Raw genomic sequence first — 13,361 nt, 5'->3', positions numbered from 1 at the left:
ATAGCCCAATAATAAATCTGAAAATTAGGCACAGACCAGCCACCCCTTTCTCTTGGTAGAGTCATAAATTTAAAGGCTCGTCTGGGTCTTTTCCCTGCCCAAAGAAACCATGAGATAATACGTTCGATTTTTTTAAACCATATTAAGTCGAATAAAACGGGGATAGCTCTGAGGAGATACAATATCTTTGGTAGAAAAAGCATCTTTATAACATTGCATCTCCCCATGAGTGTTAGGTGAAGATTGTTCATCCTCCGGGCATCTTGTTCAATCCTACACAACATAGGATTCAAATTAATCTCCACAATCACTTCTGGATTTGAATTTATTAAAATCCCAAGATATTTAGCAGTCTCAGTAACCCTGGGGTCCGCCAGTAAGATCTTATAATTACAAATAATTTGGGTTTTGGATTCATTTAGATGATAGCCGGATAATTTGCCAAATTGAGATGTCAGTTTTTGAATTTCCACTAAAGCAATTTCGGGTGAATCTGTTAAGATAGCAAGATCATCTGCATAGCCCAGTATTTTAGTTTCACCACCCTTGGATCTTACTGGACTAATCAGGTTATTCAAAAGAAATTTTTTAATTAAGGGATCTATATAAATAGCAAATAATAAAGGGGAACAGGGGCAACCCTGTCGAGTACCTCTTGAAATATTAATAGTTCCCGACTGTGTGCCCATAATTGAAATTTGCGCTGTGGGTTGTCTATACATAATTTGTATTGCAGTAATGAATCTTTCTCCTAAACCATAATATCTTAGAACCGCCCATAAAAAGGGCCAGGAGACCCTATCAAACGCCTTCTCCGCATCTAGCAAGATTAAGGCCATAGGATTCCCTGAAACCCTAGTATAATCAAATAGTGTAATTGTGCGACGAATATGGTTGATTGTTTCCCGACCTGGGACAAAGCCGTGTTGATGAACAGAGACCAGCGACTTGATCACACCAGAGAATCTCATGGCGAGCACCTTGGCATAGATTTTAACGTCACTGTTAATAAGCGTAATTGGACAATATGAGCCCATGTCCGTTGGATTTTTATCTTTCTTTAAAAATGTAATAATTCGGGCCTTCTGCCAGGACTCAGGGGAAGATTCCCCCATCTGGACTATCTTAAATAGAGCCAACATAACAGGAGTCAATTGAAGGCAGAATACTTTATAGAATTCTCCTGGTAGATAATCTGGACCAACAGCTTTCCCGCCCGAGAGAAAATCTATAGCTTGCAAAAGCTCTTCCATACTTATTTCAGCTTCTAATGCGTCACGTTCTTCCGGAGGTAGTGTGTCAACAACAACCTCCCGTAGATACTCTTGTATTTCCATCTGATGCATATCATTATCACTAATATCTTCACTATACAAATGTTGATAAAAGTTTTGAAAAGCAAGCAAAATATCCTTGTCCCCGGACACCAAACCAACATCTGGATCTTGAATATTTTGAATACGCGTGGCTATTTCTCTTTCCTTGATTCTTGAGGCTAACAAGTGCCCTGCTCGCTCACTATTTTCGAACATTTTAGATTTCCAGATTAGAAATTTACTGGCTGCCTTAGCCTGAGAAAGTTCGATTATGGCTGATTTTACTAAAATAATCCGGTTTTGAGCAGCATCGCTATCACCACCCGTCCGTATCTGACTAACCAGATTCTGCTCTGCTTCTGCAAGTGCTGTATATAATCGTTGCAGTTCGGCCTTTTCTTTCCTTTGAGATTCACAGCCAAACCGTGTTGTTTCACCCCTAACCCCTGCCTTTAATGTATCCCAGACATTCTGTATACCTGTACTATTGATGTTTTCTTCCAAAAACCTAGTGATCCATAAAGACATATTATCAATATATTCTATATCCTTAAGTAGTGCACGGTTGAACGTCCAAGCGTTAATTTGAGTCCTACAGATCATTGTATTTATTTCAAGCAAGAGCGGATTATGGTCCGACATTACTCGTGGAAATCTAAAAATACCAGAACCCTGAAGTAGTACGGGTGAAACAAAAAAATAATCCAGCCTTGAGCATATTCTATGAGGTGCAGAAAAATATGTAAAGCCGGGGTCAGCCGGATAAAAAAAAGCCCATGCATCCGTTAAACCATGCAGATCTATTAAGTGTTTTAAAGCACGGTATACCCTAGGCTTCCTCCCAGTATAAACACTCCCTAGTTGATTTACAGTGCCAGACTCTATATTGATATTCAAATCTCCGCAAATTATAAACGGGGATGGCCAGCCTATCAGCTCTAAGCTGAGCCAATTAACTATAGTAGGGTCATCCAAAACAGGACCATAAATAGAACAAAGTGTAATATTTTTGCCCTGGAAATTACCATATACTATTACCCAACGACCTAAGCTATCCGCAGCGGAGCGAGTAATATTAACCTTTCCACGTCTAGCTAGAATTGCAACACCCTTGGTCTTAGCCTCAAGTTTAGTCCAAGACACAAATTGAAATCCCTCAATCTCCAAAAGTTTATGCTGACTGGCATCGACATGTGTTTCCTGTAGACAGAGAACATCTGCCCGCAGGAAGCGCAAATCTTCCCTTATCCGGCGTCGTTTGGACGGATTATTAAGTCCACAAATATTTATTGATAAGATTCTTAAATTAGCCATACAGAAAAAAAAGAAAGATACATCCAGTAGCCATTTCTCGACCTTTTACACAAACTCAACTTGCTAAAACCAGAGTCATGATACAGATAATGTATTTGATGAAAATTATGGTTGAGTGCTTATTTATCTCTTTTTTTTTTTCTCTGAGATTTTTTTTTTATTGTGATGAAGGATATCTGCGTCATGTTACTCTTCAATAAAAAAAAAAAAAGAAGAACTGTCTTTGGCTGCCAGTGAGAGGTGTGTGTGTGGGTCCCATTGTAAGGGATGCCGGAGGACTGAGGCGCATCAGAAGAACTGTCTTTGGCTCCCAGTGAAAGGTGTGTGTGTGTGGGTCCCATTGTAGGGGATGCCGCAGGACTGAAGTGCCTCAGAAGAACTGTCTTTGTCTCCCAGTAAGAGAGGTGTGTGTGTGGGGGGGGTCCCATCGTAGGGGATGCTGTAGGACTGAGGTGCCTCAGACGGACTGTCTTTGGCTCCCAGTAAGAGCGGTGTTTGTGGGGGGGGGGGGGTCCCATCGTAGGGGATTCCGCAGGACTGAGGTGCCTCAGAAGAACTGTCTTTGGCTCCCAGTGAGAGGTGTGTGAGAGTGTGTGGGTCCCATTGGATGGGATGCTGCAGGACTGAGGTGCATCAGAAGAACTGTCTTTGGCTCCCAGTGAGAGGTGTGTGTGGGGGGGGTCCCATTGTAGGCGATGCCGCAGGACTGAGGTGCATCAGAAGAACTGTCTTTGGCTGTCAGTGAGAGGTGTGTGTGTGGGGGGGTCCCATTGCAAGGGATGCCGGAGGACTGAGGCGCATCAGAAGAACTGTCTTTGGCTCCGAGTGAGAGGTGTGTGTGTGTGAGTCCCATTGTAAGGGATGCTGCAGTACTAAGGTGCATCAGAAGAACTGTCTTTGTCTCCCAGTGAGAGGTGTGTGTGTGGGGGGGTCCCATTGTGAGGGATGCCGCAGGACTGATGTGCATCAGAAGAACTGTGTTTGGCTCCCAGTGAGAGGTGTGTGTGTGTGAGTCCCATTGTAGGGGATGCCGCAGGACTGAGGTGCCTCAGAAGAACTGTCTTTGGCTCCCAGTGAGAGTTGTGTGTGGGTCCCATTGTAGGGGATGCTGCAGGACTGAGGTACATCAGGACTGTCTTTAGCTCCCAGTAAGAGGTGTATGTGTGTGTGTGAGGGTCCCATTGTAGGGGATGCCGCAGGACTGGGGTGCCTCAGAAGAACTGTCTTTGGCTCCCAGTGAGAGTTGTGTGTGGGTCCCATTGGATGGGATGCTGCAGGACTGAGGTACATCAGAAGAACTGTCTTTGGCTCCCAGTGAGTGGTGTGTGTGTGGGGGGTCCCATTGTAGGGGATGCCGCAGGACTGAGGTGCATCAGAAGAACTGTCTTTGGCTCCCAGTGAGAGGTGTGTGTGTGTGGGGGGGTCCCATTGTAAGGGATGCCGGAGGACTGAGGCGCATCAGAAGAACTGTCTTTGGCTCCCAGTGAGAGGTGTGTGTGTGTGAGTCCCATTGTAAAGGATGCCACAGGACTAAGGTGCATCAGAAGAACTGTCTTTGTCTCCCAGTGAGAGGTGTGTGTGTGGGGGGGTCCCATTGTAAGGGATGTCGCAGGACTGATGTGCATCAGAAGAACTGTGTTTGGCTCCCAGTGAGAGGTGTGTGTGTGTGAGTCCCATTGTAGGGGATGCCGCAGGACTGAGGTGCCTCAGAAGAACTGTCTTTGGCTCCCAGTGAGAGTTGTGTGTGGGTCCCATTGGATGGGATGCCGCAGGACTAAGGTGCATCAGAAGAACTGTCTTTGGCTCCCAGTGAGAGGTGTGTGTGTGGGTCCCATTGTAGGGGATGCCGCAGGACTGAGGTGCATCTGAAGAACTGCCTGGCTCACAGTGACAGGTGTGTGTGTGGGGGGGTCCCATTGTAGGGGATGCCGCAGGACTGAGGTGCCTCAGAGGAACTGTCTTTGGCTCCCAGTAAGAGAGGTGTGTGTGTGGGTCCCATTGTAGGCGATGCCGCAGGACTGAAGTGCCTCAGAAGAACTGTCTTTGGCTCCCAGTAAGAGAGGTGTGTGGGGGGGGTCCCATCGTAGGGGATGCTGTAGGACTGAGGTGCCTCAGACGGACTGTCTTTGGCCCCCAATACAGAGAAATCAGGGGGAGGGAGGTCTTAAGGGCCAGAGTGAGGTGAATGGCATGGATGTGTGCGGTTTTCGGTACAGGGAGATCAAGGGGTGGGCTGGCTTGGGAGCCACAAGTGAGGTGCATGGCCGAGGTGTGTGTGGGGCCCAGTACAGGGAGATCAGGGGGTGGGCCGGCTTGGGAGCCATAAGTGAGGTGCATGGCACAGATGTGTGAGGGACCCAGTACAGGGAGATCAGGGGGTGGGCTGGCTTGGGAGCCACAAGTGAGGTGCATGGCCGAGGTGTGTGTGGGGCCCAGTACAGGGAGATCAGGGGGTGGGCTGACCTTGGGAGCCACAAGTGAGGTGCATGGCACAGATGTGTGAGGGACCCAGTACAGGGGGATCAGGGGGTGGGCTGGCTTGGGAGCCACAAGTGATGTGCATGGCTGAGATGTGTGTGGGGCCCAGTACAGGGAGATCAGGGGGTGGGCTGGCTTGGGAGCCACAATTGAGGTGTATGGCACAGATGAGTGAGGGCCCAGTACAGGGAGATCAGGGGGGTGGGCTGGCTTGGGAGCCACAAGTGAACAAGTGAGGTGTATGGCACAGATGAGTGAGGGCCCAGTACAGGGAGATCAGAGGGTGGGCTGGCTTGGGAGCCACAAGTGAGGTGCATAGCCAAGTTGTGTGTGGGGCCCAGTACAGGGAGATCAGGGGGTGGGCTGACTTGGGAGCCACAAAGTGATGTGCATGGCTGAGATGTGTGTGGGGCCCTGTGCAGGGAGATCAGGGGGTGGGCTGGCCTGGGAGCCACAAGTGAGGTGCATGGCACAGATGTGTGAGGGACCCAGTACAGGGAGATCAGGGGGTGGGCTGGCTTGGATGCCACAAGTGAGATGCATGGCCGAGGTGTGTGAGGGACCCAGTACAGGGAGATCAGGGGCTGGGCTGGCTTGGGAGCCACAAGTGATGTGCATGGCTGAGATGTGTGTGGGGCCCAGTACAGGGAGATCAGGAGGTGGGATGGGTTGGAAGCCACAAGTGATGTGCATGGCTGAGATGTGTGTGGGGCCCTGTGCAGGGAGATCGGGGGTGGGATGGCTTGGAAGCCACAAGTGATGTGCATGGCTGAGATGTGTGTGGGACCCAGTACTGTACTGGCCAAGGATGTGTGTGGGACCCAGTACAGGGAGATCAGGGGGTGGGATGACCTGGGAGCCACAAGTGAGGTGCATGGCACAGATGTGTGAGGGACCCAGTACAGGGAGATCAGGGGGTGGGCTGGCTTGGGAGCCACAAGTGATGTGCATGGCTGAGATGTGTGTGGGGCCCAGTACAGGGAGATCAGGAGGTGGGCTAGCTTGGGAGCCACAAGTGAGGTGTATGGCACAGATGAGTGAGGGCCCAGTACAGGGAGATCAGGGGGTGGGCTGACTTGGGAGCCACAAGTGAGGTGCATAGCCAAGGTGTGTGTGGGGCCCAGTACAGGGAGATCAGGGGGTGGGCTGACTTTGGAGCCACAAAGTGATGTGCATGGCTGAGATGTGTGTGGGGCCCTGTGCAGGGAGATCAGGGGGTGGGCTGGCCTGGGAGCCACAAGTGAGGTGCATGGCACAGATGTGTGAGGGACCCAGTACAGGGAGATCAGGTGCTGGGCTGGCTTGGATTCCACAAGTGAGATGCATGGCCGAGGTGTGTGAGGGACCCAGTACAGGGAGATCAGGGGCTGGGCTGGCTTGGATGCCACAAGTGAGGTGCATGGCACAGATGTGTGAGGGACCCAGTACAGGGAGATCAGGTGCTGGGCTGGCTTGGATTCCACAAGTGAGATGCATGGCCGAGGTGTGTGAGGGACCCAGTACAGGGAGATCAGGGGCTGGGCTGGCTTGGATGCCACAAGTGAGGTGCATGGCACAGATGTGTGAGGGACCCAGTACAGGGAGATCAGGGGGTGGGCTGGCCTGGGAGCCACAAGTGAGGTGCATGGCACAGATGTGTGAGGGACCCAGTACAGGGAGATCAGGGGCTGGCTTGGGAGCCACAAGTGAGGTGCATAGCCAAGGTGTGTGTGGGGCCCAGTACAGGGAGATCTGGGGGTGGGATGGGTTGGAAGCCACAAGTGATGTGCACGGCTGAGATGTGTGTGGGGCCCTGTGCAGGGAGATCGGGGGTGGGATGGCTTGGAAGCCACAAGTGATGCGCATGGCTGAGATGTGTGTGGGACCCAGTACTGTACTGGCCAAGGATGTGTGTGGGACCCAGTACTGTACTGGCCAATAATGAGCATTTGCAAGCCCTGAGTGATGAGCGCTGTCAGAGCTGCCTCCAGGCCTAGTGCTTGGAATAAATTAGGGGGTCGCAGCGCACTAATGTGGTGCATTGACCAGTGCTCCCTGCTGTAGGTCACAAATGGGGTGTATTTACAGGGGATCGGAATCCATACCCACTTTGATTGTTCCTTATTCTTTCCTCATGTTTTATGTTTCTCTTATATTCCTAATTTCTTGCTCTCTCCTCTCATCACTGTTATTTACGATATATCCTTCCTTTCTCATCCCTGCTCTCCTCTCGTACTCCTCATTCTGTGTTCCCTCCATTCACTACCCTCTTATTCCCCATTCCTTCCTCTCATTTACTTCGGTCTGTTCTCCTTTTATACATCTAGTATTTTACTCCCTCCTGACTTCTCTCTGCCCTCCCTGTCCTTCCATCCCCCAGTCCATCCTCTCTTTTTAGGGATTTGCTCTGCTTTATTTGTGTCTCCTCTCTGGACTGATATCCCATGCCCCTCTGACCATGTCCATTATTTTTTCCTCTCTGACATCACTCTTTTCTCTCCTCTTAGGGCACTCAGTACTTCTACCACCCTGCTCCGGCCGCGCCGTTCTTCATCCCGTATGGAAGCAGCAGTCTCAGCTTCATCCCCACCTACCAACCCATGACCCTGTATTACATTTACCCCAAGGTTCAGAAGGTCTTTCCACAGCCCTCGCGGACTGCCCGCCAGAAGCGCAAGGTGGCCAAGTCCTGAGGACCGTGGCCTGAATGCATGACTGCCAGTCAGAACAATGGACGGTGGTGGGGCAAACGCATCTCAGGGAAGGCCCACAGCCACGAAGACCAGTTGCCCCAGCCCTACTTGTGACTTCTTTAACCTGCGTCCTACCTTGAGGGTGTCAGACTTCCAGCTCCGCGACCATAGCAGATATCAACTTTCTTTAAAAAAAACAATTGGCTGGGCAGGCCCTTGACTTTTTGGGAACTTTAGCAGGTGCTAAACATGGTGCATGAAATAAGGTGAGTTTGGGGTTTGCTTTGTGTCCAACCAGCCTGAACTAACGAATTTGTAGCCTCCTTTTCGAACACAAATCGCTATGCATTCCTGAACTGTAGTGTTGCTTCTCTACCTCACAGGGAGTGCTGGCCAAACCTGTTCTACCATCTGACTTACTTAGCAGCAAGAATGTCACTCATTTCAGTTACTGGCCAGAGGACGAAGCGAGAATTCATCAGCTGTGGACCCAGCCTCCCACCTCCACACACCAAAGCATCTCATTGTCAAGAACATCGTTGGTTCAGAAGAACTGGAGTCACTCTGATGTCATCACTGTGCGACGCACATTTCCTGGAATCGAGAAGGCACATCTGGCAACATTTGAAGGTCAAAAGTGAACATCTGGGACAGAAAGGGGCCTCGTTCCCGCTCTGTATTGAATGACCTGGATGTGGTTTTAAGTAGAGAGAAGTTCAAAATGCAAACTATACCGAGAGCCGAAGCAACGAGGCGGCCTAGATGCCTTCTGGGGGTGGGATGGTCAAACGGGTGGGATTTGGGGAAATCAGCTTGAGGTATGTGGCAGCTTTTTTCTGTTTTCTTCAGACTCCACATCCATTGCCCCAGCAGCGAGGAGAAATGCATTCAGACTGGTGGGGCAGCGCTGCAAACGGCATCATTTGGAAATCTCTTGGAATGCAGCCTGTGAGCGAGTTCAGATTTACTTTGCAGGGAGTATTTAGTGAATTGTGCTTTTTTGCTAGAATTGGGGTCTCAAGCATTGATTTCATGTTTAATTACAGCACACTTTTTGTTCAAAATCGACTTCGCGGAAAACCCTGATTCAGAGGGTCTATAAGAGAGGGACTTTGGTCAATCATCTTGGCATAACAAAGAAAGCTCAACAGGAAGAAGGAGAACATGACAAAAATATCTTCCTCTGACTGTGAAAGTGGACGAATGTGAATTACTGCAGGCGGCTCCAAGGCACTGTTAAGCGCTTTATAGAAGATATTTTATTGTAATGGGAGCATCTTGAAAATTGTGTTCTTTACAAAACCTGGATCTGATGGTGGGGCCAGGAGGGAGTGGGAGAGGTGGTCGGCTTTGAGGTGGTGGTGAAGAAGAAGCCAGGGTTTAAGCCAAAGCGCACCTGTTTTCAGCTGCCTTTTTAGTATAACCAGTTATGCTCAAGGCTGCTCACCAATGCAGTAGACAATACTACAAATTCCAGAATGCACTGCACTGACAAACTAAACAAGTCAATCATATTGTGCCCCGTGACGGTCTAGATCCCTTGAGTAGAGTTAAATCTGAGCTCATTCCACTGCCTGTGCATCTCATCCATGCACACGCTACATTCCACACACATGCGTACTTCCCTGGACGCGCAAGCATACCTGACTGTTCAATTCCATGCTTGGTTTTTTACACTTTATGATGTGAATTTATGTAGAGTGCTGTAGCTATTGATGTGCTTTGGTACTGATTGTTGCTTTTTACCAAATGAGCTTACATAGATACTTTATTATTTAATTTAAAATTCTTGTTTACGAACTGCCCTGTTTGGGGCCAGCAATGGAAACTCAGTGCTTTCATGTTCACACACAGGTCTCTTTGTCGAACAAAATTATCCCTCTGCTCCTTGCAATCTTTGTTATGTTGGAGAATAAAAAACGGGGAATATAATGAAAAACCATTTGTTTGGCCCATATAATCGCGGCAGCCATCTTAGAAAGAGAGGGTCATTCTATGTAGTAGGAGAGCCATTTTGGAAACCACAATGAAAATGCACAGAATGCTGAAAAATGTGAAAAAAACAAAAGATCATTTAAATTACAAAGCATAGTGTCTGGACGCCAAATCTCTGTGTATGATTGAAGGATGCATGTTCAGCAATTCCAAATTACTCCTGCATCATACTGAAGAACTAAGCAACTGTATTTTGTTTGTCCGAGGACCTCCCACTGAATAAAAGGGGAAACAAACCTGTTCCAAGATGGAAGCCGTTCACGGTTTCAGTGTTCCAGACTAGTGTGGGCCCAAGTGTCTTTGACCACTTTTCCGTGGCAAAAATATTACCAAATTTCCTTTGTCTTTATTGATTTTCACTTCTTTGGCAGTGCACGTCATTACAACACTCAGGGTAACGCTTGCTTCACTTCAGAGTTTTAGAAGTATATAAAGGCAGTGCTCTGGTACAGAGGGAAGACTTCTGTGATATTTTGTTACTTTAAAAGTCATCCGAGTTCTGCTAACAGGTGCCTGAAAAGCTTTCTAATATTTTATCATGTGGTAGCTATGTGTGTTTTATTTACCCTCAGTTTGCCGTAACTGTGATCCCCCAGGGAAGCAGGAAGGGTTCATGAGACGTAAGCAGGAAGTGGCATTACAATGAAATCTCCATTTGTTCCTCCGGGAAACTGGAGGCTGCAAGTCTTGTAAAAATGGCAATAAACGAGCACGGCATTCACAAAAATGAAACTGATCCTCGGGCCAAATATTGTAAAAAGCCCACAATCTTTCTGCAAAGGTCTTCGTGTCCCAGCTGAGAGAAAATCATCTAATGTTTGAAAGCCCCTAAAAATGCTTAGGGCCGGATTTATCATGCTTGCTTGCTGCAATGCGTGAAAGGGAGAGGGCAAGGAATGCGCCATATTGAACGTTAAATGGTGCATTCCTGTTCTCACGGTGCAGGGTGTGCTGCTTGTGCCTGCGTTACGACAGGATTGTTTTTGTGCAGGAAGGGGCACCTTCTGCACAAAAGCAATCCTCAGAAGCATTCTCCTCTTTCTAAGATCAGAATTCAGCACGCTTATAAAGAGTAAACAGAGAGAAATAAAGAAATGTTTCCTGCTTGCGCCTCCCATTCTCAGTTTTACCAGTCTTGGTAAATCTGCGAATGTGCCAAAATCCATGGGTGGATGTGTGGGAACACCCACGCTCCAACCATGGAATGCCTTCACAGGGTATAGTAACGGAAAGCAGCAACTTGCACTGCATTGCGTTACTTCAGATCTACCAAGCCACGCAGGGCCTCACAAGGTTGCCTTGCTTTGCTTGGTAAATCTCATTCTAGGTGTCGTCTTGTATCACCTTGCGTGGCGAAAGTGTGTCGCAAATATGATACCATTAAATTTGCCCCTTTGTGTTTTAAATGTTCCCGCATGGGATCACTCTTGGCTTCCAGAGGAAACCTACTATGTGCAGTAGAATTATTTGTATGCAGTGAATCACTGTGCCATTTAACTGGAATAAATTGTGAGATATTTTCCTGGTCTCAGGTACACACCCACCTTGTCTACCAGCAAAGGTCTCCCTGTGCACTGTATTCTGTTTTTAATTGTACAGTGAGTAAACGAAGCCAGCTGCCTGTCCATCACGCTCTTACTGGACTTTAATCGCTCAGTCCTCTACTGACAGCTGCACTCCATTTACTGAAGTGATTTAGAAATGAAACTGTGACCGTCCTGTCCTAATACATTTTTAAATGTTAGTTTCCTTTGAAGAAGGCGTGCATCACAAACTAAAATCTGCTGATTTTGTAGATGTTCACTAGATTATTTCAGCTCTGGTTGCTTTGCAGACATTGGCTTAAACGTTTTTACTCAACTTCTGCACTGCCTCTGATTAAGAACGGAGCGCAAATTGTTATGCTCCGCGTTTGTACTCCCTTTTACTGCCAGTTGTTAGCTGGTAGTAAAAGCAAGGGAAAAATGCTTCAAGAAGGAGCACAAACACTGTTACTGCACCTTGTACCTCATTTTTCAACACATTTGTAAATCTGATTTGTAAAAAAAAAACACCAGGCACCTGTTGCAAACTTGCACTGCTGTATTGTTTTTACTTTTTACACTAGGGTTTATGTGACCCCTCATTTTCTGAAGTTGTGCCATTATGTAGCTCTTTTTTAGGTTAGGGGGTGTTTTGGGGCGGGTTAGGAAGTTCTGTAAAGTACCGTTTAACAGAGCTCTGATGCAAGTTCTGCTTCCTGGTGGGATTTCACTCAACAAAAGAAAATGAGACAGATACATTACTTCACAAACCCAAAGTCAGACTGCAACATCACTTCTGGCACTTGATGAAAGACTATGACATCACTGTTAAAAATAGATGTCACTCAATTAATCTAGCATCAGCCATAGAGAAGTCTGAGCTTTGTCCTTGAAAGTACCAGGGAGGATCTAAAACATTTTATGTGAAATAAGTTGGTACCTCGCAGACCCTACGTATATTACTGTATCCTGAAAGTTTGGTACTCGATATGTGCAGCTAACAGTAGTGTGCGTTTCAGACATTGCTAAAGATTTTATGATTTTAGATTAGTTGTAAGGTGTCTACAGTGGCATTCACCACTGGCTGGACAAATATGTAGTTTTATTTATATTTGTTCTGTTATATGTCAAGCTTTCAACCCTTCTGCCCACAGTATCTGTGGTGATGAGGTGCAGCGGCATGCAGACAAATCACCCCTACACTGGAACACAAGGGATTTGGGTGTTAGCTTTATACATCTTCCACAGGTTTTTTTCTGCAAAAGTGGAACCTTTTATTTTAATTTGTGTACATGTCTTGAAATATTTATAAAAGCCATGTAAATACTTCTGTGGAACGGGATTCTGTGATTTGAAATTAACTGTTTTTAATAATGTATTGTTTTTATATATTACTTGTGTCTTATTATGCAGAAGAGACTTTTGAGCTAATTTTATAAATTTGTACAAAACAATAAATAGTTTATATTCAAAACTACACTGAGCTTTGAAGTTGTTTCATTGTTACAAAGGAATTGACGAAATGTCTATATGTACTAGTCTGTCAGGGTGTATGTCTGTTTTGCTCTTGATGCCCCTGGTAATGTTGGCCTGTAAACTGGGAAAGTGCCCTTTGTTAACTGCAGTCTTCTTCCACTTGTAGTACCCATGCTATTGTTCACCTGTACATCAGTGAGTTGCATTCTGTTGCCTGCAGTAAGCTATCACTTCTGGTGTCCTTGGTAATGGTGTGCTGTGCACTGGAAGACTGTCATATGTTACTTTCAGTCTTATATCCTCATCGACAATCCTGGTAATGTTGGGTTGCGCACTGTGAAGCGGCCGCATGTGACCTGGAATCCGCTTTCACTCGCAGTGACCCTGGTAATGTTGAGCTTCGCTGTGTAGCTGCCTCATGTGACCTGCAGTCCCGCTGTGTAGCTGCCTCGTGTGACCTGCAGCCCTTTCTCTCGCTCTCTCTCTCAAATATATGACGTTACAACGCAAACAAATACAACACATGCTTTTACAACGCAATTTTTACTATGCAACTGACATTACATCGCAAGTTTTTACAGCGCATA

At 47.1% G+C, this 13,361-nt stretch overlaps 1 protein-coding gene across 1 annotated transcript in view; it reads left to right on the top strand.

The window, feature by feature from the left end:
• Positions 1-12,775, top strand: part of LOC146808941 (protein BTG3-like) — a 72,668-nt gene extending 59,893 nt beyond the window's left edge. Inside the window, exon 5 of the mRNA XM_085615742.1 lies at positions 7,595-12,775. Coding sequence (XP_085471868.1) covers positions 7,595-7,780 — 186 coding nt within the window. The 3' untranslated portion in view covers positions 7,781-12,775. The remainder of the gene's footprint in view (positions 1-7,594) is intronic.
• The last annotated feature ends 586 nt before the right edge of the window (positions 12,776-13,361 follow it).

The sequence above is a fragment of the Triturus cristatus genome, chromosome 7 (assembly GCF_964204655.1).
Source record: "Triturus cristatus chromosome 7, aTriCri1.1, whole genome shotgun sequence".
Classification (NCBI taxonomy): domain Eukaryota; kingdom Metazoa; phylum Chordata; class Amphibia; order Caudata; family Salamandridae; genus Triturus; species Triturus cristatus.
Note: the sequence above shows the minus strand (reverse complement) of the source record. Positions and strands in the feature narration are given on the sequence as shown.